The sequence below is a fragment of the Desmodus rotundus genome, chromosome 7, assembly GCF_022682495.2.
Source record: "Desmodus rotundus isolate HL8 chromosome 7, HLdesRot8A.1, whole genome shotgun sequence".
Lineage (NCBI taxonomy): Eukaryota > Metazoa > Chordata > Mammalia > Chiroptera > Phyllostomidae > Desmodus > Desmodus rotundus.
The window spans coordinates 36,282,923-36,310,672 of NC_071393.1; the positions used below are offsets into that span (position 1 = coordinate 36,282,923).

The 27,750-nt window shown below is 57.3% G+C and overlaps 1 protein-coding gene across 1 annotated transcript in view; it reads left to right on the forward strand.

Moving 5' to 3' along the window:
- Window positions 1-249: 249 nt before the first annotated feature.
- The window catches only part of HCN4 (hyperpolarization activated cyclic nucleotide gated potassium channel 4), a 41,632-nt gene continuing 14,131 nt past the window's right edge, over window positions 250-27,750 (forward strand). Inside the window, exons 1-2 of the mRNA XM_024557174.4 lie at window positions 250-1,974; window positions 23,917-24,340. Coding sequence (XP_024412942.2) covers window positions 1,196-1,974; window positions 23,917-24,340 — 1,203 coding nt within the window. The 5' untranslated portion in view covers window positions 250-1,195. The remainder of the gene's footprint in view (window positions 1,975-23,916; window positions 24,341-27,750) is intronic.

Genomic DNA, 27,750 nt, shown 5'->3' on the forward strand with positions numbered 1-27,750 from the left:
GGTCTCACCCGCGCGCCCTGTGCGTGGGTCCCGGGGTTTCCCCCACGCCCTCCTGGCCCGGCAGATGAGAGTCTCTGCAGGGGAAAGACCGGCGTGGGGGGATCGCACCCCGCCTCTCCCAGGAAAAACCCAGGAGCAGGCCCTGCGCGGCGCACTTCCTGGAAACCCCATCTCCAGGCGCGTTGCGGGGAGGTCCGGCCAGCCTCCCCCGAGGAGGGTCTGAGATCCCGCTGAGATGCGAAGCCGCCCGGGAAAGGCGAACCCCGGGCTCGGAGGAGAGACCGGGAAACCCCGCCCCCCAATCCTGGGGCGGGGGTAATTGGCAATCAAACCGGAACCCTGGACTTGGGGTGCGCTCCCAGCCCTCGGCTGAGGGGAGGTATTTGAAGTTTTAGGACTAAGGACGCCTCTCGCCTCAGCCCCTAAGGGAGGGCGAGGGTGCACCTTGCGCCCCCCGCCGGGCCCGCCCCCCGCCCACCTCCCAGCCCCCGACCCGCGCCGCTGCCCCTTTAAGAAGCCCAGGTAGGCAGGACCGGCTGCGGGAGCCGCTCCTATGGCAACCCGCGAGCTGCGGTGGCTTCATGAATATTCCGAGGCGCGGGAGCCCAGCGCTGCCGGAGGGCGCTCTGGGGGAGGCGGCCGCTGATGTAAGCCCGGCGGGCTGCTGGGCTCCGCGCGGTTGCGGCGGGAACCCTAGGATCAGCCGGCTGGGCTCCGCCGAAGGAGGCGAGGCAGGCTCGCGAGCGGCCAGCCCTGACGCCCGGGAGCCGGGACGGACGGACGGACGGACAGCCCGCCCGCGGGACTCACGCCGGGGAGGCGCGCGGTCCGTGCGCTCCGCGCTCCTGTGCGGGCTTCCAAACGCCGCGGCCCCAGCCCCGCTTCTCCCCGCGCCCATTGTTTCCTGCGGGGGCGGGGCGCCCGGAGCCCGGCCGCGCGCCGCGCCCCTGAGCACAGGCGGCGGGAAGGGAGGGAGTGCGGGGTCCCCGCGCCCAGCCCGGCCTGGGAGGAGGCGCCGCTCGGCGAGCCCGGGACCCCGAGCCGGACCGGGAGCCTCCCCGCCGCACGCAGCCAGCCCAAGCATGGGCGCCTGAGGCAGACCGGCGCCGGCAGCGGAGGACGCGTCCCGCGGGCGGACCGGCCGGCGGGCGGACCTGGAGCCGGTGCCTCCAGCCCGGCGCCCGCTCCTGGCGCCATGGACAAGCTGCCGCCGTCCATGCGCAAGCGGCTCTACAGCCTCCCGCAGCAGGTGGGGGCCAAGGCGTGGATCATGGACGAGGAAGAGGATGCCGAGGAGGAGGGGGCTGGGGGTCGCCAGGACCCCAGCCGCAGGAGCATCCGGCTGCGGCCGCTGCCCTCGCCCTCGCCCTCAGCGGCCGCGAGCAGCACGGAGTCCCGGGGTGCGGCCCTCGGAGCCGCGGACGGCGAGGGGCCAGCCCGCGGAGCGGGCAAGTCCAGCACGAACGGCGACTGCAGGCGCTTCCGCGGGAGTCTGGCCTCGCTGGGCAGCCGGGGCGGCAGCGGAGCGGGTGGTGGCAGCAGTCACGGGCACCTGCATGACTCCGCGGAGGAGCGGCGGCTCATCGCTGAGGGCGACGCGTCCCCGGGCGAGGACAGGACGCCCCCAGGCCTGGCCGGCCAGCCCGAGCGCCCCTGCCCCTCGGCGCAGCCTGCAGCCTCTCCGCCGCCGCTCCAGCAGTCGCCGCAGTCGGTCTCCGCCTCCTGCGAGCAGCCCTCGGTGGACACCGCTATCAAAGTGGAGGGAGGCGCGGCCGCCGGCGACCAGATCCTCCCCGAGGCCGAGGTGCGCCTGGGCCAGGCCGGCTTCATGCAACGCCAGTTCGGGGCCATGCTCCAGCCCGGGGTCAACAAATTCTCCCTGCGGATGTTTGGCAGCCAGAAAGCCGTGGAGCGGGAGCAGGAGCGGGTCAAGTCGGCCGGGTTTTGGATTATCCACCCCTACAGCGACTTCAGGTAAGGGGGCCGGTGGGGATCTGTGGGTGCCTTAGCGGTTGCAGCCAGAGTTAACTTATTTCCTTCCTAGCGCTGAGAGCTCCAAGAGAAGTGGGGCTTTTTCGGCTCTGAGACATCCCCAGACCTCCTCCTACCCCATGCAGGGAACTTTCTTCCGTGCTTCCTGCTGCAGACCTAGGCCTCTTGAAGCCCGGGCGGCTTTAGGGGCAGGCTGAGCAGGTATTCTGAGCCTTCCCTAGCCATGCCACCTTAAGCCGCACATCCCACCTCCCCCTTCTGGGCTACAGAGCCAGAGTGGCTATCCTAGAGGCAGTTCTGTGCCATTTGGCCTGTAGAGCGGGGCCATGAAGGGAGACAGACGTCTTGGCAGCTGGGCCAGCTCCTTGGGTGCTGACCCCAGCTGTTAATATCTGCCTTCTGGTGCCCTGGGAAGCTGCAGCTCTGGAGGGAGAGCTGGGCCCCTGGAGGACTGAGGTCACTGGGGCCTCATGCTCAGGATGAGAGCCATCTACACCCACCTTCTGGGCCCAGCCCCGCATGCCCAGTGGTAGACCAGGAGTACATAGATACCCTGGGTAGCCGGTGTCCAGACCGGCAGGACAGCATGACCTTGCTCACATGACTGATGATCAGCTGTCCTATGACCCCAAGTTCATCTGGTGTGCCCTCCTCAGCAGCTGCTAGGTCTCTCATGGGTCAGCCATGGGCCCCCAAACAAAACGTGTGACTTCCAGTCAAGGAGAGGGATCCCCCTCCCCCATCACCTGAGTCAGATGCTGCTGCACAGCAGATACCACTCCAGGCCTGTGGGGGTATCTGTGCAAAAAGAGAGATTGGCGGCTGCCCCTGAAGTTGGGATCAGGGATGCCCCTACCCCAGTCAAGGTCTTGGGTCCCCCCAGTGCTCTCCTGGGGTCTGAAAAAAAAAAACGGTCACCCATTAGAGCTGGGTTTAATTCATTCTCTCTATCTGGGCCCTGCCCCCTGCTGAGCTCTCTTACCTGCCTATATTGCTTGTCTGCCAATATAAATGAGCATTTTGTCATCCCACAGCCCTCTTTGCAAACTCCAGGGAAGCTAGGTTTGTAATGAGAGCAAAGCCATTTCCATCCAATGAGAGAGATTTCTCGGGCTGGGAATGACCAGTCAGGTACCACTTGATGCCTTAAAATAGATGGTGACCCAAGGGCCCTCCCTTTTCCTTCCTCCTTTCCTTCCTTCCTTCCTTCCTTCCTTCCTTCCTTCCTTCCTTCCTCCCTTCTTCCTGTCCCTCCCTCCTTCACACACCCATAGTCTTCACTTCATTGTGTGAGCAAATGTGGGGCCCTCCATCAGAAACTGGGGTTGGTTTGCAATACCAGGTTCCTAAAGTGTGGCCTCCCCGCTGGTCCGTACTGGGACCTGAGGACCCCAGCCTGAGCTAGGGCGGACTGGGCCGGGGCTGTGTCTGCTGCAACCCTGTGGGTGTGCTGGGCGTCTCCTCTCCCCTCCAAACTCCCTGGTGGTGGTGGCAGGCAGGCTGCACCAGCATCAACCATCTCAGATTGTTTGGGGGCCCTCCCTTCCCTTGCTCAGCTTCCCACCATCTTTGTTGCCAGGGTTTTCATCACCAGCCTGGGTTGGGGGGCTGCAAGGGACCGACGCCGGGCACACCTGGCCCCCATCGACAGTAGGCATTGATTGAGTACCTTATGGGCACTGGACTGTGCCTTCCCAGTCTCCCCTTACCCTGGGTTGTGAGAACCAGGACTGGACGAGGAGGTTGCATCAATGGAACCTCCTCGCCTTCCTGGTCTTCCTCTGCCATTCTGGCATGTCCATCAGCAGTCCCCGCTGCTGCAGAATCTTCCACTGACTGCAGACCGGCTGGGACACGGCAGAGGGTGGCGGTTGATGGGGACAGGGAGTGGTGGGTACAGCAGGACTGATAAATGGGCGACGGGACAAAGGTGAGACTGGACTTGGAATTTGGGTTTGCGTAACAGGGACAGTAGCTGGAAGCGCACATCCTCTGCGCAGCCCGGTAGCTCTGTGGTGCTGGGTCTGGTGTGAGGAAAGACATCCAAGAAAGGCCATCTGTGTGAGCTTCTGGAGGGGCAGTGGTCATTCCTCTCCTGTCTCTCGGCCAGAACAGCTGGACTCATTTTCAGAAGCAGAGGCAAAGACCTGGCTAAGTCTTTTAAGCATAGAAACCCCACCATTCAACCCAGCCTCACCCACTTCCCCTGACCCAGCACCCCAAGCCTCAGCCCCTCAAGGTTCAACCACTGGTCTTGGGCTTCTGTGTGGAGCCAATCCCACTGCCCAGCCCAGCTTCACAAAAGCTCCTGCAAGCTTGGCTCAGGCCAGCTGAGGATGTATCCATCATGTTGATGGGCAGGGCGCATTGATCCAGCAGAATTGGTTTAATAAAGAATCACTGGCAAACCATGATAGATTGAGTTTGTGGTTTGGAGTTCAGAGCTTGCTGTCATGGACTGCTTCTGACTTCCTCTTTTCCCGGGGGGGGGAAGGTCGGTGCCTTTTCTAACGGCCAGAGTGGGCTGTGCTCTGAGGGGCCCGCGTATTGGCCACATCCAAGGACAAGCTTTTCCTGGCTGCTGTGCTTCTCTTCACCCACCCACCCCGCACACGCCATGCCCTGACTTCACCCGTGGCACCTCCAGGCTTGTCTGGCCTCTTCTTCCCTCCCTCTCCACTCCCCACTTGCCTTTTGAAACTTGTACTTAAGTTTTGGTAAGGGGAGAGGGCACACAGCCCCTCAGGGCATTGTCCCCTGGCTCCCACCCCAAGTTGGCTGGGTTCTGGGGTTCTGGGTGGGTCCTTTCTTTCACGTGAGCCATGTCCTGGAAGCTGGGTTTGGCAGGGGGAACCTAGAACAAATAAAACATAGTATCTGCATGATCTTCTTTTCCCAAGAGTAGAGAAAAGGCTCGGGGACCCCACATGAAGAGGTGCCTGGTTGTATTCTCAAAAGCTGGTCAGGCTTTCAAGTGTCCGGCTTTGGTAGGGGGGTGACAATAGAATGGGGGGTATCAGCCTGGGTGTGTGTATATCTAGGCATCTGAGCAGGTGTCTGGGGAATGTGTGCTGGACGTGGGGCCGGCAGGGAAGTCCCTATATGGGATGTCAGTTCTGGGGCTACTCCTGTGCTTCAAACTCTAGCCTGGCCTTGAGAATGGAGGCAGGCAAGCTTGCTCTTCTCATCCCTCTGCCCGTTCCTGCTCCTGGCCTGAGCCTCCTGAAGGTGTGAGGAAGGGAAGGGAAGGGAGGTCCATAAAGGGTCCTTTGCTTGAGGCAGAAACAGCTGGGCTCCAAAATCATGGAAACTGGACCCAGAGGTGGTCTAAAACGAACTTCCTGAGCTGCCGGCTCTGCCACCGCCCACCTCACGTCAGCTTCTCGCTACTCTGGGCCCTGCTTGGGTTCTGAGCCTTCGCTGAGCCTCAGTTTTCACACGTAGAGAAACGGCAAGCCTGTCGCCATGTCAGACACAGATTGTACACCTGGCCACCGTGGACGCGAGAAACTCCAGCGCGCTATCAGAGACCAGTGATGCTGTGCTGGCCACGCTGCCACTGCCCACACCGCCTCCCTTCCTTAGTCCTGGGTGGGCCAGATGGTCCCTGTCATTGGCTAAACCACTGGCTCTGAAGAGAGACCTAACCAAGAACCTGCTGGAAATCATAGGGTCTCTATCCAGAAAGGTATATATGTACGTCTAGGCATACAGTATGAGAGTTTCCGGGGTCTGTGGATCCCCTAAGAGGAAGACCCTCTAGGTTGTGAACCTCGCTCTAGGCCATCCCAGAAGAGAGTCCTGGCCTGGCAGGGCAGGTGCTAGCCTCCTGGAGCTGGCTCTCCTGGAGCATTCTGTGACCTGAGGCTTGGGCCTCCCGTTGCCAGCAGGGTGGAAAGGAAAACAGGAGCAGAGTTAGATGCCTGGAGAAGCAAAGGTGCTCTGCTTGGGGACTCATTTCTGCTCTGTTTCCACAGTCCCACATTCATCTCTCTCCCCTTCGGCCATGGGAAGGACTGTTCAGGCAGGTGGTGGGGAGTGGTGAAGGCAGCAGCTTTGGCTGTGGGGCGGGGCAGGGGGTCCTGAGGCCCCTCCTAGGGTGGGCCGTCCTGGGGACCAGAGCCCAGAAATGCATCTTCTGCTGTCATTATGGAGAGCCAAGCTGAAATGGGCAGCGGTGCCGGTGCAGGGGGAAGGGCGCCTCTGTGGAATGGAATTCCAAGGTGAGCCGCCCTGGGCGGTGCTGTCGGCTGGCACAGCGAGCAGGAGGATTCTCCAGTGACAAGGACATGCTCTACCTGATTAGACTGGGGCTCGTGGAGGGGGTGCTCGGCTGAGGGCTCGTAGGGTACTGATAACCCACAGAAACCCCGAGGGGCCAGGGCCCTTATGTCGCCAGGTGGGAGGCCGGGACTCCAGGTTCTCCCTGTTGCAAGGCTCCAGGTCCTGGTCTGGTTTCTACACGCTGAGGCTGGGACCTCTCCCCTGTCCGGCCCTGCCCCTTTTGCTCCCTTAGCTGCTGTGGGCCACTGCAGGTGGCATACCTCCCACAGTGTTGGGCTGTCTACCTGTCCATCGGCCCTCCTCTCCCATGCTTTAGGGACCCCAGGTCTTCCGGGATGCCCTCCTCAGGTCACTGCATCCACCATCATCCCTCTGTCCCTCCCGAGTACTCTGTGGCATTGGATGGCGCTCTGTGTTTGTTCTAATTCAGGGCTTCTCACACTGTCCTGTCATCCAACTCACCTGGGGATCTGGGTAAAACACAGGTTCTGACTTGTTAGGTCTGGGGTGGGATCTGAGATTCTGCATTTCTGATAAGCGCCTAGGTGATTCGATGCTGCTGGCGCCCAGCCCAGAGCCTGCTTGGAGCACTGAGGTTCAGACCCTGCATTTGTACTGCGCGTGGCCTGGGCTCCCTGAGTTCCTCAAGGGCACCGGCTTCTCCCCTTGGCCTCTAGTGCTCAGATAGACCAGCAGGGTGAATCCTGGGAGCTGGGCTGAGCAGCCCTCAGCCGCAGAGGTAGGCTACAAACTTGTGCTGAGCCTCTTCCCTTCCGGCGTGCCTGTGTGGGCCCTGACGGTCCTGGGCTGGCCGTTGGAGTGGAGTGAGCAAGGGGAGGCCAGGTGGCCAGAGGGCCCTCATTTACCCATCCAGTCCTGTTGCCTTGGCAGCTTCTTTCCTATCCCAAGGGCCAGAGGGTGGCCTGGCTGGAGGACAGGGGCAGGGGGTACAGTCACTGCTGTGCTGCAGTGAGATTTCCTGGAACAGATGTTGCCAGTGAGAGTCCAGAGGTGCCGAGGGAGGAGAGCCAGTGTGAGGTGGCTCCGGCTGGCTGGGAGGACAGAGGCATCCTCTAAGAGCAGCTGTCTTCTCACGTTAAGGTCTGGTTTGCGGGGAGTGGGGGGAAAATTGTCCGAATGTTAATGCCACCCTCCTCTGCCCAGACCATGCCGAGCAGCCTCCCTGGTGGGCTGGGCTCACCTCTTACTTCTCTCTGCCCCCTTCTACCCTGGAATGAGGTCTCTCCAGTCTGCATACAGATGATCAGGCTGACAGGCGTCTCAGCAGCCTGAATGGGCCTTGTGCTTGCCACACGCTGGCCACCCTGAGGGGAATTGACCCAGAGCAGAAGGTCCAGCCCCAGTCCCTGGGGGTTTGTCATAGACCTGAGGAAGCAGCCGGCTCCAGCACGCACACCCCTTGCCTCAAGGGCTCTCACGAAGCTGTTACTGCCAGTTGCTAATTAATAGGAGGGCCACTGAGGCTGGCCAGGCCATCTTGCTTGGGCCCAGGGGATGTTGGAGAATCCACAGTCCCCAGCCAGAGCAGGCCGGGGCATTGCCTTGGCTTCGGAGAGGATGTTCTCTGCCAGCCAGGCTTTACTGAGAAAGCATTGCCAGGGCCTTGGAAATCTGTGATCCCAAAGCCCAGGAGGCCACTTTGAGACACTCTCTATCATCGGCACCTGTCCCGAATGGGGGAGCGGGGCAGCACAGAGAGGTGGTGAGCTCCCCATCACTGGGGGCGCTCAAGATGAGACCAGAGGTTGCTAAGCAGCGATCATCCCCTGGACCAGCTACAGTGCCCAGGTGCGTTCTGTTTCGCCAGTGCGGTGTGTCACAGCAAATCCAAGATGATGTTTTAAAGTGGGAAGGTGTAATATAAAAATTTGGTTTTCAGGCTTCTCTTGGAAACTGAGAAACTCTGGCAGCCCCGCGGTCGGGAGCTGGAGTGGACTGGAGGCTGTGCTCTTTACATTGGCTTCTGCTGTCCAGTTGCCCACAGTCCCCGCCTGCCCCACACCCAGCAATGTCGCTCCTGCACGTTTGGCTGCCTGGCCCCTGCAGGCTTCCGAGTTTACAACCCTAGGCTCAAACCAGTGGGCACTGAGGTCAGGTGGGTTCCCAGACCAGCAGTTTATGAGCCGTCTACTGTGTGCCAGTCTGGGCTGATAGTTTTATATCTCGTATTTCACATCCTCTTCATAGCGCCCAGAAAAACAGGTGCTGGTGTCCCCAGTTGGCAGATAAGGAAACTTAGTCTTTGATTGGGAAAAAAGAAAAAAAAACTGCCCCAAACCATGCAGCTGTGAAGTACCAGAGCTGGAATTTGAACCTGGTTTCTGGGACTCTAAACTCACACTTATGCCTCCTCACTGTTCCTTCCTTTGTTCTTCTCGTTGTAAGCTTTACAAAGTTAAATTACTAAAGTAGATCGAGAAAAGCTTCTCTCAAGAATAAAAACATCGCGGGTAGCGTTTGACCACACATCACCTGTGCGGAAGGAAATGTAACAGGACTCAGAATACCAGCTCTGGACAGATCTTGACAAGCCTCTGACCTAAAGCCTTTAGTTTATGAATGGGGAACCAAGAACTGGAGAGGCCAAGGGACTGGCCCGAGGTCGCCAGCAAGTCTGTGTCAGAGGAGCCCAATGGTTTACATAACCCCTGGCGGCCAAGGTGGGAGAGCCACACAGTCCCTCCTGGGACCCCAGCCGGAGGGTGCCCCCAGCCAGGGAGGGCTCCCACTTAATGGTGTTGTCACTGGAGCTTTTTCTTGTCTCCCCAGCCCCGGGCCTGAAGTTTGGCGTGATAGGGATTTTCGGGCTCCCTTCTTAATTTGAGCTTGTCCCATGAGAAGGGAGTCTTTCCTTATCTGAAGGCGCAGCATCTAGAGGCTGAGACATGCCTGTCCGAAGCCCCCACTCTGCGGCTGTAGTTCCCAGGGGTGCTGGATTAGGATGCCTGCCCACCTGCTCTTCCCCCGGGAGGTTCTGACTAGAGACCTTTGGGATTTGGGAAGCACATCCAATGCCATTGGTGTACCTGTTGCTTGACAGGAGTGATGGGGGTTCAAAGGGGGAGGGGTCGAGAAGACAGTGGTGTCTGTGTTCTCTCCACCAGAGAAGAGGTAGTCACACGGTCTGTTTATTACACTCTTCAGAAAAATGAGTGAGTGGAGTGGGTCTGCGGTTTCGGGTTCAGCATGTGAGCAGGGTCTGGGCTCAGTGTGAGGCCACCGTCTGGGCCCCAGCGGTGGCCGGGATGAGGGCTCAGTCTATGTTCAGAATCAGGGTTCAGCCTGGGACCAAGACAAGGCCTTGGCCTGAGGTCTGGAACTGGAATCCTTGACCAGAGCCTCTGAGCAATGCAGTGCCTCCTGAGGCACCAGGGCTTGAGGCAGTGTGGACGTGTCACCCCCGCTCCCTGTGCCCTCACCTTTAGGAAGCTCTCCCTTCCTTTAAGCTCCCTGAGCTCCTACACCGGGGGTGTCAAACTCATTCTCACTGCGGGCCACATCAGCCTCGTGGTTGCTTTCAAAGGGCCGAATATCATTTTAGGGCTGTATAAATGTAACTACTCCTTAACTGTTAAGGAGTTGAAATTACATGCCGGATGGAGGGACACCTTGCACCCCACCGCACCCCTGGCCCTGGGCTCCCACAAACTGCAGAGCAAGCAGCAGAACCTCCAGGTCTGCTCGCAGCAGCGGTGGGGGCCTGATAATTGGCTGCTGCTGATTTTGTGTCTAAGCATTTACCCATGTGGGTGGACGTGTTATGTCTACGTGAACGAGGCTTTCAGAAATAAATACATAACACAGGGCTGGCTCATACATTGACTTCTGGACTTGGGGAGCAGCAAGCGGGGGGGGGGGTGCACCCTCAGAGACTAGATGTTCCATTCCAAGCCTGTCTCCACCCATCACAGAGGATGGGCGTCACTATCCACCTGGCTGGAGGAGATAGGATTGAGATCCCCTTAGAGTCTCCAGGTCTGATTTAGGGGAGGGCAGAGAAACCATAGACTGGTATGGATTGATGGTCAGGGAAGACTTCCTGGAGGAGGCACATCAGAGCTGGATCTGAAGGAGAGAGAGAACCATTCTGCACAATTGCCTGGCAGCAGGTGTTGGGAAGCTTGAGCTGGGGGCCTCCTGGCTGGGGTGGGTCTTGGCAGACACTGAGGGCAGGCTACTGAGAACCTGCCTCTTTGGACCTGTACTCCTTAAGCGCTGCTCTGCACCTGTGAGGACCTGACCCCGCCGCCGCAGGCAGCACTCTGGTGCTGAGTGTGTGTGTGCTTGCATGGGGACCTCCTCGGGCCCGGCCCCGGCTGCACAACCTAAAGACCCCCTCCTTCTGCTGAACTGGTGCCCGGAAGGCAGGTGTTGCTGCTGCAATAATATCACTGAGCATGTGGCCTGGAGCCCAGAAGTAATTACCCTGCGGTTCTCGTTGCAGGCTGGAACAGCCCCTGTCAATAATTAACGCGAGTCCCCAACCACTCACCACCAAAGCTAGCCACCAGCTTCTCCCACCTACCGTTTGTCAGAGAATATAGGTACTGTTCCCTTCCCCAGGGACAGCACAGACCCTCAGACCCACAGGTCTTGTCAATGCCATTGGCATCTTTTAGAAGAAACTCGGTGCAGCAGGAAGGACTGTGCAGCTGGGGCCAGTCTTGCTGCCCTGGAGCTCTGGGTCCTCTCGTTATGAGCTTTTCCAGCTGTGACTGCCCGGCCCTCCCACGCTGAGCTTGCACTCCAGACCCTCATCCTGTTCTGGTGTGTGACCTCCGTGCCGCCCTTTGCTCTCTGTGTTCAGGATCAGGGCTCAGTCTGTGGCTGAGAAGAGAGCAAAGCTAATTGGCCAAATAGGTATTGAACCCCTAATCCTGACCCCATTAGTACAAATGGAGCCAGCAGGGGAGGGATAGCTGCCCACAGGCAGAGCTGAGGAGAATCTCACTCCTTTCGAGACTGAGCTGGGCTCAGCCAGACCTGCTCCTGGAGTAGGTGGGGATTCCTTTCCTACGGGCCTCTTTCTGCCGAGGCTCTGCCAGCCCTTGTCCTGGGGAGTGGGGTGGGGCCTCCCTGGCATGTTACGTGGCATTGGTGTGTTCTGTCAGGATCCCCCTCGCTCCCCCATTAGATCACGGCCCCTCTGGGAGTGGAGATCAGGCTTTGTTTTCTTTGTTCCCTGGGCAAAGGGCCCCAACCACCTTCTCCTCCTAGCCGCATCTCCTCAGGGGCAGCGTCTCCTTCTGGAAACGCAGACCTGGCCTTGAAGAGTTCAGGTCACACTGGAAAGACTGTGATTGAGAAGTCCTGAGGGGCAAAGCCAGCAGAACCATCAACTTTGGAATTGGCAGGGGTAGGAACTTGGCAAGCTGTTCACCCTGCCCCGCTGGCTCCGGGCAGCCCCACTGTGTTGCTCCGAAGCTTCTGGGGCCGGACGCGAGGGGGCTGGTGTGAATGGGAGGCCAGGTGCGAAGATTTGGCCTGTCTGGCTCTGCGACCGACTGAGCTGATGCCTCACCTCCCAGGGCTTTGATGTTCTCATCCGAAAATGGGACCCGAGAGGAGGCTGGGTTTTAGTTTTAGCAAGACCCGAAGCTGAAATGGGCAGCCACAAGGTCACCAGGGAGCTTCGTGCAATCAAAGATGCCGGGGCCTCCCGGGGGGAGGCCCAGGGCGGGTAATTTGGGGAGCACCCAGGTGATTCTGCCTCCGTCTCCCATGCAGCCCCTTCAACGGGAACAGCCTGCAACTCCCTGAGGGCACCGTGTTGGCTGTAGCTCCGCAGCGCTCCCCAGAGTCTGGGGAGACACTGGCACCCAAACCCGTTCACGGTGGGCCCATCTCCAGGGAGGCAGGCAGTCCCCTTTGCCTCCTTTCAGGTTGTTAGCATCAAAATCGTGAAACTCTGGGGCTGGCAGGGCCCCAGAAAACATGGCTGTTACTCAGCGTCCTTGTCAGACTGTCACCTGGAGGAAAGGCAGCAGAGTCCTGGGGGCTCCGCTTCTCGGAGCCCAGGCGCCCCCAGGAGACCCCCACCCCAGCAAGAAGGGGACTGTGTGCATCCTCCCAGAGCCAATACTTAGCTGCCTTCTTGGGGCAGCGCCCCCCACAACAGTGCCACCATTACCCCGTGCCCACCAGTGCTGCTCGGCCGCAGAAGTTCTGCCCCGAATCCATCTCCTGTCCTCCTTCACACGGGCGCTGTCGCCTGCAGAAGCGGGTGAGTTCTCCTGCCCAGCTTCCCCTGAGGCCGCTCTCATGTGCTCCTACACGGCACTCCTCTATTTTTGTTCCATTCTCCTGAGTGGGGAGAACCATGTTGGAGCCTTCCTTGTTTCCTATAAGCTGGACGGGGACGGTCTCCAACTGCCAGTCCCCTCCCCCATTTTCCTCAGGTGGTCTTGTCAGTTGGGTGGGTGAAGCTCAGAGAGGGGAGGCTGCTGGCCTGAGGGAGCACAGCGTCTGGGCGGCTCAGCGTGCTGTAGAGCAGACAGGCCAATCCGCAGAGGGACGGCCCCTGCTCTAAGGACTGGAGTGTCAGTCGTGCATGGGCGCGGGGTCTCCGGAGGAGGTCTCCGCTCGCCAGAGCAGCACTGAGCTGCTATCTTGGTGTTCCTGCGCCCAGGCCTGTGTTCAGCTGCGCCAGGGAGAAGGTGCGGAGACAGTAGTCTGTTCCCCAAGGAACTCGCCCTCTGTGACCTTCTTGGCTCCCCGTGTCCTCAGGAGAGCCCTGACTACGCAGTCTGGCATTCGGGGTGCCTCTGTCTTCCCTTCAGGCCAGAGTTGGGCTGGGGCTGGGGCGTCAGGACGCCCTCTCTCGGCGAGCTTCCGAGTGGGCCGCTGCCCTTGGCCGGCCTCTTCGGCCTCTGCACTGCAGATGTTCACGGAGCCAGCCTGTCCTCGGAGACCAGGTAGCTTCCACCTCTCATTGCACTGGTGGAGAAGCTGAGAAAGGGGTTGTGAGAGACAGGGACTTGTTCAAGAGCACACAGCAAATTAATTGAGATGGGGCTGGGACGGGAACCCAAGACTTCTGGTCCCCCCTCTGCTTTGTAGCACTTCTTCCTATAACCACACGTCAACCTTCCTGACCAGTGGGCACACTCGGGCCCCTCCTCTCTGGGTACTGCCCAGCAGGCGTGCTTCCCCTCTGCTCCTCTCTGTCCACATTCTCAAGCCCGGCTAATTGCTCCTCAGGCTGTCCCCAGCCTGCGGAGCTCCAGAGCCACACAGTGCCTCACTCCCCTTCCCCCTGGCTTATGGGCCCCTCTGGCCTAGGGCTGCAGCCCCCTGTGGAGTGGGTCAGTCCATCCTCCAGACCGAGGACTCCTTCAGGTGAAGCCCGTCCACACACAGGCCAGGTCACAAGAACAATAACGATGACAGCCAGCATGCTGTGTGGCATATTTTAAACATTATCTCATTGAATCCTCCCAGAGTCCTATGTGGTGGGATTAATGTTCTTATTTTGTATGAGATAACAGGCTTAGAGAGGTTAAGTGATTTTTCCAAGGCCACACGGCCAGGTATTCAAATGCTAGGACGCTTCACCATGGCACCGCTTGGCGTGGCCTAGCTGCTCGGTGTGCTCCGGGGACCAGCCACCCAGCATCGCCCGGGAGCCTGTCAGCGGTCACCCCGCATCTAGTGACTGGGGGTCCGCAGCTTGGTCAGACCCCCGGTGATTACTGTGCTGTGTCACTGAAGGCTCACAGAAGGGGAAGGAAAGGTGCTGTCCCCGGCAGCCCTCGGACAGCTCACCTTGTCCTTGGGGAGTGGCTGAGACCAGCCCTCACTGAAGGATGAGGGGCTGCAGCCTTGGCTGGGAAGGAAGAGGGAAGTGGAAGAGGCAGGCAGGTGTAAAGGGGCATTTTGGTTTAGGTCTCCAAAAGCAAATTTTGTCCTTAAGTAACTGATAATTGTAAAAAAAGTAGGAAATAAAGATACATAAAAAATCAAACAGCTCACCCACAAGCCAGGCACTAGACGCCCTTGGCCCTGCATCTGCTCTGGAGGCAGCCCCGGGCTGCAGCGGCAGCTATCTGGGAGCCCTGTGATTCTGAGTCAGAGATTTTGAGGTGGGTTAAAAATAGAGCCCTAGTGCCCAGGCGGGGGCGGGAGGAAGAGAGTGGTTCATCTATTGTAGGGGGAGACCCTGGGGTCAGGGAGAAGCAGTAGGAGAAGTGGGACTAGAGCTAGATGGTGGGGTGAGGGGTGGGGGTGTATTCCTCTCAGAGGCCAGAGCTGAGGGCCCAGCCTGGCCCCCCAAAGTTGTGGGAGGCAGATTTCTAGTCGGGGTGGGGGGAGGCTAATATGCCAGTCCCAGGGGCCCAGGCAGGGAGGACTCCTGAGTAGCCACCCCTTCACCCCCAGATAGTCAGCAGCTCCCTTGGGTGGGTGTCGGGTAGGGAGGGAGGTGGGCAGCAGCTGTGCCTCAGAGAATGAGAAACAGGAGGCTGGACAGGTAGGGGGTGGGGGGTGGTCCATGATTTAAACAATTTAAAAAAACACATTTTATTAATTGATTTTTAGAGTGAGGGGAAGGGAGGGAGAAAGAGAGAGAGAAATATCAATGTGTGATTGCCTCTCATGTGCCCCCTGCTGGGGACCTGGCCCGCAACCCAGGCATGTGCCCTGAGTGGGAATAGAACCCGTGACACTTTGGTTCTCAGGCCGGTGCTCAACCCACTGAGGCATGCCAGCCAGGGCCTTTTAAACAGTCTTTGTTTTGTGGGAGGGAAGGCGAGAAGAGCGCCCCGTGTGTGTGGGTCCTCACGTGTGTTGTGGGCAGTCACGTGGCCTCCTTTGCCTGTCACTCCTGCCCTTCAAGTGGCTTCCCTCTCTTCTCCATCACTGACCTCCAACAGTCACGCTGCTCCTGGCCTGCCCGTCCCGACCCACCTTCCTCATGTCTGCACGGCCACGCAGGGCTTTCCACAGGACTCGGTGTTCTCCCCAACACGCGTTAGGGGCTCCTCACAGCACAGGACCCTGGTCATGGGTTAAAGGTGGATTTATTTTTCTAATTATGAAGGTAATATTTTCCCATTTTTAAGGAAATACAGCATGTAGAGATTACAGAAAGGTACGATGAAGAAGACACAAATCACCCACCATCCCACCACTTAGCAATAATCAGTGTTAACGCGTTAGCATATTCTTTGTGATGTTTGAGTTTGGGAGTCTCTTCTTCCCCCCTGGCAACCGTCTTTAATCCACCCATCCATTGGGCAATTTTACTGGGCCCCGGCCCTGGCCCTGGCAATGTGTTGACACCTCAGACAGGGAAGGGAAATTAATTTTGCTTTTGGAGGAGCACACACACAGCCGGGCTGAGGAAGGGAGGCTCATGCCGGGTCTGCAAGGTGGGGACAGCAGCAGAGATTCCAGGAGAAAGGCCAGACTGCCTCCTTCCTTGCCCTTCAGCCCTCCCCCCACCCAATCTCTGCGCTAGGCCTGTTTGGGAGAAGGGAGAACCCTGAGGACCCCTCCCGAGGGGCACGCCTGTAATAAGGGGCATGCAGTGTTCTGCGGCCCTTGGCTGAAGTCTTTGGCTGCAGTCCCGCCTCACCAGCCCCTCTCAGCCCACTCTGTCAGAACCCCTCAGTCCTGTGCTTCTCCTGGCCCATCTCCTGTTTGTCTGACCCCTCCCCCTTCTAGTGCCTTTTCTCCCAGGCTGGGACTTCTCCAGCACCAGGCGGGGGCCATCTGCTGACAGGTGTTCCTGGGAGTCTCTGAGTTTCGGGAGTGTGGACAGGATAAGTTCCCCCTGACCACTGGCGGCCCGTGAAAGCCTTGTGGGGAGAAGTCAGGGTCTCAGAGGGCGTCCCACTTCATGTAGCTGCTGCAGGCCCCCTGCCACTCATTCGTCATTCCTTCGCGTTTTCATATCTCTACCCATCAACGTGTTTATTAGGACTGGCCATGTGAAAGGCACTGTGCCGATTTCGGGAAGCCAAGTGACCGCGAGACAGACCGTGAAGCACAGTTTCATCACAGGGTCGTAAATACTGTGCCGGGCAGCACACACCAGGGACACCTAACCAGGCCTCCTGGGGTACAGCGATGGCTTCCCAGGAGAAGGGATGCCTCCACTGAACCAAGGGGGTGGGGGGCGGAGAGGGAGGAGAGCTGAGGCGGTTGACTGTATGTGGGAAAGCCCAGAGGCCAAAGAGAGCATGGCATGTTTGGGGCACTACAAGTTGCTGGGCAGGTGTGCAGCAGAGCGTTCAAGGGGAGGGATGGTGAGAATGAAGGCAGGAGAAGGGGGCTGAGTCCAGATCAGGAGGGGCCTTGGGGATGACGGTGAGGAACCTGGATTTTAGTGCATAAGGACTTTGGGGCTTGGCGAGTGTGGAGAGTGGATTGGAGAGAAGATGTGGACCCCACCCCAGACCCTAAGGTATGTGGGGTCCTGGGAGGGCCAGGAGCCCAGTTAGGAAGCTGCAGGTGGCAGGTTGAGGAGACTCACCGGATCCCACATGACTGAGTGCTGGTAGGTGAGGAGGATGCTGGGTTGGGGATAACTCTCAGGTTGGGTGGCTGGTGGTACCACATGCCGGGAGCACAAGAGTGTGTGGGGAGCTGTTGAGTTCTCTCTGGAGATGTTGAGAGTAAGGCTCCGTGGTGGAGATGGGTAGTCAGCAAGTGGACACGTTGGCTGGCGCTTGAGAGAGAGAGGTCTGGTTTAAAAGCCAACAAAATAATGAAGCCGTGGGAGTTGGTGAGGTCACCCAGGGAGAACGTAAGAGGTGAGGGCCCAAAGGGACAAAAATATTTAAAGGTCACCTAGGGGAAGGGGAGGCCATCCAAGAGAAGCGGACAGAGAGGCAGAGAGAGCAGAGAGAAGCCAGCAGGATGAGGCTCCTCGGCAGACTGGCAGCCGGTGTGAGAGGGAGGAAGTGCCCCCGGATTTTGCAGCAGGGCAAGCACTGGGATGCGGCTGAGAGGAGAACTGGGGCGGGCAGGAAGGGAGGGAGTGGGGGCAGGGGCACTTCTTTCAGGGAGCTTGGTTCTGAGGGGAGAAGAGGTATGGCAGTAGGGATCAGGGAGTGATTTTCTTTCATTTTTAAGCGTAGAGAGCTAAAAGAAAAGGCTGATGGGAAAGGATCAGTAGAGAGGGAGATTGAAGGTAGAGGTGAAAGAGGGGATAACCTGTAGATTAGGGTCCCCGGGGAGAAAATGGTGTCAAGGTGGCAGGTCACTGATTCCCTTGACTGAAGGAGGGAAGGGGAAGAGGGAGAGGCGAGCCAGGTGGGAGTGCGGTGGCAGGAGGAGGAAAAACACACCCTGCGGCTCTTCTTTTCTCTGTGACGTAGGAGGGAGTGAGGGGGCAAGGGGGCAAGGGGTCTCCGAGCTTTGAGGAAAGGGGATGTAATTCAGAATAATCGCCATAGGAGAATAGGAAGGAAAGCTTTCTAGGCTTTCCTGGAAGAATGGGTCAGCAGAGGTGGAGGCCCAGCTCAATATGGAAACCTTGGAGAGGAGACGGAGGCACAGGAGCTAAAACACTGGTATATTTAGCAGGACAGGTCTGGAGCTGTGGGGTTTCCTGCACAGCCCCCATGTGAACATGAAAAGGGCTGATGGTGGCCCTGCTCCAGCGTTGCGATCTTGTGGAGTGGGTGCCAGAAGGGTTGGGCAACAGAGGTGGTCCGTTATGTCTGGTGGGGTTGGGGAAAGGCAGGTTGACACTCGCCTTCATTCTCATCGTCTCTGTCAGGGCCTTAGGCGGTTTCCTGTGCGGGGCCTGGACCACCAAGGTGTAGATCTGAAGTGGAGGGAAGATCTCCCAGCTCCCTTATCTTTGTCCCACACGGAGACTCCCGGAGCCTCGGGTTCTGTAATTTGGCAGGGGGCACTGGGAGGAGAGTTAGGTGGTGCCCGAGGAAAGGGACAGGACGTGTAGCAACACACATCGCAGTCAGGCAGACTTCCTGGAGGAGGAGGAAGCTGATCTGGGCCCTGGGTGAGGGAAGCGATCTCAAAAGATGAGAGCTGGGGGCTGGAATGGTTCTCAGGAGGAACTAGGATGGAGGTGGGGCCAGGGGCCCAGTGTCCAGCTGGCTGCTGTGAGGGAAGCAGAGGGGAGAAGAGGGAAGGGGGTCAGGGGATATCAGACCAAGGAGCTCGAGCTTTCCTCTGTAGTGATTGGGGGTCCACTAGAAGGGTTCAAGCAGGGGTGACGTGGTCATACTGTTGTTTGGAAAGCTAACCCAGGGAGCCTGTTAGCTGGAGGAAAGAGTGGAGGCTGGGGCCAGATAGCCAGCGGGGGAAGGGTGTGGGAGAGGAGCTGCGAAGAGCTGATGCAGGGCAGAGCAGCAGCAGGCAGGGTCAGGAGCCCGCACAGAAGACACCAGGCCAGGCTGGGTCACAGCGGAGGTGGGGGAGGGGGCCTTCGGCAGTGGCTGGGTGCAAAGAGAAAGCAGCTGAGGATGGATTTGAGATTTTGAGTCCAGGTGATTAAAATGTTCTGCCATTCAGCTTTGGGGAGGAAGAGGCAGCGTTCAGCCTCGGACTTGGGTCCTCCAGGTGGCAGGTGGGAATGGCAGTCTGGTGCTAGGAGTGATGTGTACACAGGACCCATCTGCATAGAGGAAGGGGTAAAAGATAGGACCCTGGCTGTCCCACTCACCTGGGAGGGAGCAGGGGACCCTGGCCTGCAGTCAGCACTGCAGGGACACAGGTGTGTCTGGGGCGAGGCCCCAGAGCCTGCAGCAATTCAGGAGATCCGAAGCCAGAGCCCAGGCTGGGAAGAGGCCCGATTGGTGAGAGTTTGGAGAGGTCCAGAAGAGATAGCAGACGAGTCTTTAATGGACAAAAAAGGACATTCTCTTTCTTTCAGCCAGCAGAATTCCCAGTGGATATCATTTGTGTTAAAATGTCTGCAAGTGGGTGTGCAAGAAAATATACTCTCGTGTGCATATGAGAGCAAGAACAAAAATGTATTCCTGGCTGTGTTTGTTCGTATGCATTCAGTTGTTTGCACAGAAAGTAATGCAATAATTAATAAATAATAATACAAGCATAAACTGTATTACGCAGCCACACAACAGGGAACCTACTTTGCCCCCAAGTGTGTGTGTGTGTGTGTGCGTGCACACAGTTGTGTGGATGTGGGCATGTGTGTATGTGCATGCACATGTGTGTGAGCATATGAGCTTGAAGGCAGCCATGGGCATGTGTGGGCAAGAGGAAGCTGGAGGAGGTCACCCCAGTTGTTCCGGGACCTCCACTTCTGCCCCCATCCAGGGAAGCCTCCAGGGAAGGAGAGGGCCTTTTGTCTGGTCCTCGAGTCTCTGAATTCAGAGTCAGGGGCCTCTTCTGTTCCCTCCTCCGTGCAGAGGCCATGCCCTTCCTCTGAGATCAAACCATGAAGTGTTCCAGGTGTCGGTGTAAAAGGGCTGTAGGGCTTTTTGCCATCCCTCGCTCCTTCTGCACGTGGGGCCTGCTTCCCCAAAGCCGGCCTGTGGGCTGCCTCCTCTTGCTGCCTGGATGGACCTGCTGGTCCAAGTAGAAAGGAAGATCCAGGACTGAGAAGGAAGAGTGGGCCTGGGCCCTGGGACTGAACCTGGGGCAGAGCCTCCAGAGTCCAGTTGGTGTCTTGCTGGCCAGGACTTCCTATCAGGTTAGAGAACACTGCTCTGGGAGAGGGCCATCTGGCTTCGGAGAGACCAAGGGCTTTAATTCGGACGTGCACCTACCCCAGCACATCTGAGTGTGTCTGTCCATTTCTTCCAGCCAGAGCCTGACACCCACCGCCATGGGAACTACCCAGGACTGTGGGATTTGTCCATACATGGTTTTAGGGGCAGTGTGGTGTTAGGGGAGCGTGGGCATTCGGCGTGAGGCTTTGAAAATGCTGCTGTTCCCTCCTTTGTGGACACGAGTTTTCCTTTCTGTGGGACGGGTGCAGCCGTGCCGGGCTGATTGCTGATGGTGAGTTCTGTGAATAGCACACGTGAAAGGTGTGCTATTCCCCCCACCCTGGGAAGCCTCTCACAAAGCTCTGGCATCAGGAGAATGTACCTTCTTGAAACTGCTTTGCAACCCCCTCTTTTGGCTCTGGGGCAGGGGCTGCGCCTGCTTTGGTGGGCCACCTCCCCAATACAATGCAAAGAAGATGTGAGAAAGGATTGTCCACATTCCGGAATCCCACCGAGATGCCTGAAATCCCAAGAGATGAGTCTCTGGAGTCCCACAGACTTCTCCGAGTCTCGGGTCTGCTCCTTACCAGCTCTGCTGTCTTGGGAGAGGCTTACTTCTGTCTGAACCTCGGTGTCGTCATCTGTGAAATACAGATAATAGCAGCCACCATGGTGCTGGCCTGAGGGCTCAATGAGTAACCCATGGAATGCACAAAGTAAGCACTCAGTGAGTGTAAAGTGTTTAGGGGTCTTCTGGAACAAAGGCTTTCCAGTCGCCAAGGAGTCCCCACTAAAAATCCCCAGAGACATTAACGCATCACTTGAGATGCCTCTGGTCCTAGGATTGGGAAAGAAGAGGGTCAGGGAGCTGATGAAGTCGGTAGGGAGGCTGTTGGCAACGTTCCCTGGCAGAGTGGGGCTGGCGGGCGCCGGGGAGCTGTCCGTGGTTCTGAATACCATTTGCTCTGCCTAGGTTCCGCTTTCAGAGATCTGTGCGAGCTCCTGGCAAAGAGTAGGGAAGGCCAAGGGCGGCTCCCGAAGCCCCACTTCCCACCTCCTCCAGAAGCACTTTCCGGCCTCACCCTTCTGGGCCACCAGGAGCTCACCTTTTCAGATGCCTGGGCTGCTCCCTGGGGTGGTTCCTTACATCGTTGCCCAACTTGCCTCATCCTCTGACCGCATCATGAGCTCCCTGTGATCACAGCATCTGCGGCTGCGGTGCATAGGCGCTGTCGTCTGATTGTTCAGGGAACGTTGTACTCACTGACTTCCACGGCTGACTCTCACGGGACCGTTAGGAGTTCTCTATCCCTACCCCCAGTAGACGCTTTACTTTGGCTTTTACCTGGAAGATTAACTCTTCCACCTCACTCACCTCTTTTCTGAGAATTTGTTGACTTTTGAATTACTTACGTAGTCATTTAATAATATAGCTAGGTATAGATCAGAGTATTTTACAAATATTGCTTCTTATAGTGATTCTGCTAGTAAGGCAGTGCTATTACCCTCATTCAGCAGATGAAGAAACTGACACATTGAGAGACGATGTAAATGATGGAACCAGAAATCAGACCCAAGTTGGCTGGCTCTGAGAACCTGTAGTTCTTTTTCCCCACCGAATTATGCTGCCTATTGAGTAGCTCAGAGGGGCTCCAGCATAGTGGTTGGTGGGGAGGAGTGCTTCAGCATTCCGACCCCAGCCCAGACCAGGCACCAGAAATATTCCTTAGCATCTGGAAACTCATGATTGAAACAATTAGTCAGAATGCAAGGAAATGGGTGTTTTTGCTTCATGTAATTTGGTTTTATGAAGACCACTAAATGCAAACATTTTTATGTTAATTACTGTCTCAGATTTGGTCTGTAATTGAGAGAACTGGAGCTGGGAGAGTGTAGAAACCCGCTGGAGTAGCAGGCCTTCCCGAGTCAGCGTGCGCAGCTGCTGTGTCCGCTCTGTTAATTTTAGAAGCTCCTCCAGCCTGGGTGTATTATTAGCTTTATGTACAGAGGCCCACAGGAGCCTCAGTGGCCTCTCTGTGCCACAGTATTTTTTGTTTTGCTTTATTTTTCCCAGGAGATTAAATGAAAAGGAGTGGTGGCCATGTGTATACAGGGGTGTTTGCACACTGTGTGAATGGGGATACCTGTGTGTGGCATTTAATCCGTGTCTGCAGCTGTCTTTAAATGATGTGCCTGAGGCCGGGCAGAGAGTGTACACAGTTTAAGAACACCCCTTGGGTGCTGAAGCCATTTCCCTGGGGGCCCCGAGTCATGAGCAGAACATGCTGTATACTGTGTATGAGTGTGAGGCTGGAGTAGGTTCTCAGGCCTGAGGTTCGGTCCCCTCAGATGGCATAAACGGGTTGTGGCTGGAAACGGGCTGGTGGATTGTGGGGCAGGAAATGAGCTGAATTTGACCTCTTGGCACCAGCCTTAGAATGAGAAGCATTAGCCTAGCGAGTCTCTGACTTGAGCTCCCATCCTGAGACGCTGAAGGGCTTGGCTTTCAAAGGAGCTGTCAGAAGCGGCCTTTCTGGAAGGTGGCCTCCCCTGAGCTGTGTGATGCAGGGAAGCCGTCTTGCCCTCCTTCCGTGGAGCAGGCCCGGCCCTCTCCTGGATCATAGCACCATTTTGAGACTGGCAAAGAAAGCACTTTGCTGGGAAGTAGTTATTTTTCAAACTGAAGGTTGTGGTGGGACCCTCTGATGACTCAGGGATGGTGGGACCCTCTGATGACTCAGGGATGGATTGTCTGCTTGTCTCTCACTCCCTGCCTCCGGGCTTCCCTGCAGTAGAGAATTAAAGATGGCTGAAAGGTTATTTCTCTTGGAAGAAGACATGCTTACTTCTGCCCTTATTTCTTGGTTAATTAATAAAGATTAATATCTTTATCTGTCATTGTGTAACTGTCTAAATTAATAACAGGGGAAAACAGCTCTGCAGTTTGGTCTCAAGGCCAGTCCTGGGGTGGCTGGTACTTGTGCTGGGTCCCGGGAATGACTGGTCATACCTTCTAGACAGGTCTGTGCCTGTCTGCACACTCCAGAGGGGCCCCTGCCAGGCCCAGGGGGAGACCTGAGGGCTGGCTCTTACCTGCTCTCATTGCTTAACCTCTCTGAGGCTGCACCTCCCTCCCTCAGAAAGCACTTACCGTTGCTTTGAGGGCTTAGGAGAAATGATGCTGGAAGCTCCATCTGGCCTCACTCCATTTTATTGAGTGGTACCTCACTGGTACTTGAAATCTCCCCATTAACACTTCCTGCTTTTGAAGACATCACTCTGCCTCCCCAACACCTTGTTAGAATGCAAACCTCTGATGGCCGGGCATTTTCACCGTTGGGTACAGGCTAAAGGGTGCCAGATCATAATTCTAGGACTCAGCGTTGAGGCTTCAGCCCTCATTGCATAGTGGGGAAACTGAGGCCCAGAGCAGGTAGGGCACCTGCCTGTATCACACAGTGTCAGTGACAGCTGGGACTGACGCCTGGCACTTCTGTCTGCTGTGTGTCTGGGCGTTCCCTGCTCTCTGGTCACAGTCTGCATGTCTGCCTGCCAGCCTGTCTCAGGCCACAGCTGGCCCTCAGGGAGGATGCAGCAGCTTGGCCTGAGCCTGGGGTGGCTCTGGGTGAACTGCTTCTGCCACTCAAGCAGCCCTGCACTTCTCTCTGGATACGATTGTTTGCTTTGCTTTTTAGCCTGACTCTCACTGGGACGTGGGCATGTGGGTAGGAGGTCTGTTGTCAGGGAGCTCGTGGAGGGGCAGGCAGAGGGCCCCTTCATGAAGGAAGAGCCTCTTCCCCCTACCACACCCACATCTTGCCCTGGTTCCCGTGGGCCTACCTCCCACAGTGTTGCAGAGCCTCCTAGGACCTCTCTCTCCCACACTTGCTCTCCCTCGGAGCTTCTCTCTCAGTCTGTGACTTACTCTCTCTCTCTCCTCCTGGCAACTGACCCCTTTGTCTCTGGCCAGATTCTACTGGGACCTGACCATGCTGCTGCTGATGGTGGGGAACCTGATCATCATCCCCGTGGGCATCACCTTCTTCAAGGATGAGAACACCACGCCCTGGATTGTCTTCAATGTGGTGTCAGACACCTTCTTCCTCATCGACTTGGTCCTCAACTTCCGCACAGGGATCGTGGTGGAGGACAACACGGAGATCATCCTGGACCCGCAGCGGATTAAGATGAAGTACCTCAAAAGTTGGTTTGTGGTAGATTTCATCTCCTCCATCCCCGTGGACTACATCTTCCTCATCGTGGAGACACGCATCGACTCGGAGGTCTACAAGACAGCCCGGGCCCTGCGCATCGTCCGCTTCACCAAGATCCTCAGCCTCTTGCGCCTCCTGCGTCTCTCCCGCCTCATTCGATACATTCACCAGTGGGAAGAAGTGAGTGCTTAGAGCCAAGTCTCTTGGGGGAAGGGAGTCTTCCCCCAGGGGAAGCGAAGGGTCAGCAGGTAATCTCAGCTGGTTGGGTGTAGGCTGTCAGGTTATAGCAGGCACACCTGCTCCAGGAAGACAAATATTAGTAATTTATTGAATAGCATGTGCTAGAAAGGGGCAAATTACTTTATAGGCAGTATCCCATTTAAGTCTCTAATATCCATAGAGGATGCTGGGTAGGTGCATGCAGTGGCCGTTTTTTTTTTTACATGAGGAAGCTGAGACAGAAAGATGAAGGGATTTACTGAGGTCACAGAACCAGTAATCGGTGAACCTAGATGCCACAGCCTGCACCGGGAACCGATGCACTATATTGTGGAGGTTGCAACCATAACCCTGTAGGGGCCAGGCAGGGGACGCGAATGACGAAAAGGGCCAGTTGGGAGGCCGTAGGGGGTGCGGAGGACTGGGGAAAACTAGAGAACACACCTTCCGTCTGTATTGGGTCGTCTCTGCTCAGCTCTAGTCCCTTGTCGCCAAGTGAGAATGGGCCCAGGGTTGCTCAATCTACAGATTGACCACGAGAAGCAGAAATTGGGATTTTTGTGTGGATTTTGTTGGCAACTGTCTTAGGTTGGGTTCTTCTGGAGCAGACCCTGAGTTGAGGACTTGCATGGAAGTGATTTTTTTAGGGGGCAAGTGTTTCCAGGAACATCTGTGAGGGATTGGGGAAGAGAGGAGGGGAAAGGAAGGAAGCTGAGCAGGGGTGGATGCCAACCAGCCCCGTGGAAGACGACTCGGGCCCTGTGCCATGAGGAGCTCTGGGGATAGTGTACACAGTGCCTCAGAGATGCCCCAATCAGGGCAAAGGAGTTAGAAATTTTATAACCCTTACCTGCCAGCCATTGGTTCAGGGGCCTCCCCACCTTTGGGACTGGCAGGCTCAGGGGTTTCCACTAGCGTGGCTCTAGGGGGGCGAAAGCACCAGGAGCCAGCTTGTGTGCGCACAAACTGTAGGGGGTCCCAGGGGCTACGGGAACTAAACAATCGACTTCTTTAAAAAAGGGTAAGCCAACGCCATACTGAACAAAACTGACTGGTCTATGAGCTGAACAGAGTAGCCTGGGGCACTGAGGGGAGGAGCAGGGAGGACTACCAGCTGGGGTTCCAAAACAGCAGGTAGATGGAGAGCCATTGACAGCTAGGGGTGGGGGAGGGTTAGGGGGTGGAAGGATGGAGCAAAAAGATAAAAGGACTCATGGACGTGGACAGCAGTGTGGTGATTGCAGGGCGGGGGGAATGGGTATAAGGGGACTAAGTGGTAATGGAAAAAAATACCATAAAGATTAAGTTTTTTAAAAAAGAAAGAACATAGCAGGTGACCTTGCCACGCACTTGGGTCTGTGTCTGCCACCACCCAAGTTACATCTCTGCAGGAGTGCAGGCAGGCCCGCCTGGAGGCATGGGGGGGGGGCGGGTTGGGAGGGGAGCAAGGTGCTCTGGGAGACAGGCCACCTGGGGCCCGGAAGCTCCCGCAGCCCTGCCTTTCCTGCCTCGGCTCCCCGATGCAGTGCTGCTCTCCGGGTCTCCAGGGTCTCTGCTGGGCTGGACGGAAGTTCCCGGGCTCAGGATGCGAAGCCACCGCCCCACCCCGGCAGTAGCCGGGTGGCAGCAGCACCCATGCTGATAGTTGGGGCGCTGGCAGGTGGAGGTCAGAGGCATCGTGAGCACGTGGGCCACGGAAGTGCCTGCGTTAGCCCGGCGGAATCACTCCCTGGCAGAAATTCTCTTTTGGTTCAAAAATGTGCCTTCTTTCTGCTGACCGAGGATGGGCAAGGACTTACCCAAGGTCATCAGCAGATTCCCGGCAGAGCCAAACCCACTTAGTGCTCCCGGTTCCCAGCGGCGCAGCAGTGTCTGCCTGGCGCAGTGCAGTGCTTGAGAGCTTTGGGGCTACGATGGCACGCTGGAGATTCGACGTAAAATGCTGGCTGGCTGTGTGACCTTGGTGCCGTCTTGCCTCCCTGAGCCTCAGTGTCTTACCTGCAGGGTGGCTGTAAGTAGTGTCTTACCTTCCTCATTGGTTTGGTGCGAGGATTAAATGAGGTGTTTGTAAAACCGTCTGTGTGAAGCCCGGTGCAAAGAACCACTTAATAAAGGCCGTCCCCTCCCAGTTGTCTTAGTAACCCCTGTACTTCTACAGGGCATTTCCTTTTCTCAAAGACATTTTACCCATTATGTCACTGGTTCCTCACTCCTAGCTGGCAAGGCAAACAGGGCAATATTCGTTACCCTGTTTGTCCGGTGAGGAACTGAGGACCAGAGGGCCAGCCCACCACTGGCGGGGTTGCTGATCCAGGCCTTCTGACCCAGGTTCCGTGTGCCCCCTGCTGTCTCAGGTGGCCTGAAGGGAGATGACTTTGATTCTGTTCTTGTCCCCTCGTTTCGGGACAGCTTTCCACAGGGACTAGAGCATAGCGGAGCACGCTGAGGGGTGTGTGCTGAGGGATTCTGTGTGACAGCCGGGTCTGCGGTCCCTGGAGGACATCTAGGTAAAGAGCCAGCTTGGCGTGTGGGTCTGAGCAGGGCTTGTGGCTATGGCAGTGGGTGGCAGGGGCCACTCTGAATGGCTGTGGAGGGAGGATGACCTGACAGGCTTGTCTCTTGGTTTCCGTCCCAAGTGGAACTGCAGGGCCACGTTGGCTCACTCAGTCCCTGAGAAACTACAACCTTCTGTTTGTTTTGGCCCGCCTGCTACAGTCATCAAAAGCCAACAAGTGGCAGCTCTGTCCTTTTCTAGCATCAGTTCGTGTCTCCAGGCCCCTGCTGACCAGGCTTGCTCCCCCTTAGGCCCAAGCCCTAGGGGCCGTGGTGTTTGGGAGTGGGCAGAGCTTCCAGTGGCTGGGCAGGGTGCGCCCTGGGACAGGAACTAAGTTTTCACCATTCCCACACTGTAGCCCAGCCCAGGGCTCCTGTCCCCACTGTCCCTCGGCCTGGCTGCCCTCTGGGTGATTCAGAACTGGTCAGGCAAGCTCTGCCCCTGGACTTCCCCTAGGGTAGTCAGAGGCCCCAGAGGACCTCAGAGTAGGGCTGTAAACTGGTCATCACAACCCAATCTCTTGGGCAGGATGGGAGATCCCAGGAGCCAGATGGATGACTCCCCGCCCCTCTACAAAAGCCCTTATCTTGCCTACCAGCTGGGGAGGAAATTGCTTTGCGTGGTTTCTGCCGGGCACACTGCCCAGCCAAGGGCTCTCACTAGACCCCTGGGATTGGCTTGGGGCTTCCCCGCTGGCCCCAGGAACCCTGTTTCCGATCTTTAATGGCAAGCTCTAGCCCTGGGGTTTCTCTTGGTCTCAGCTTGGCTGGAGGCAGCAGTAGGGAGACCCTCTGAGGCTCCAGGTCTGCATGAGACC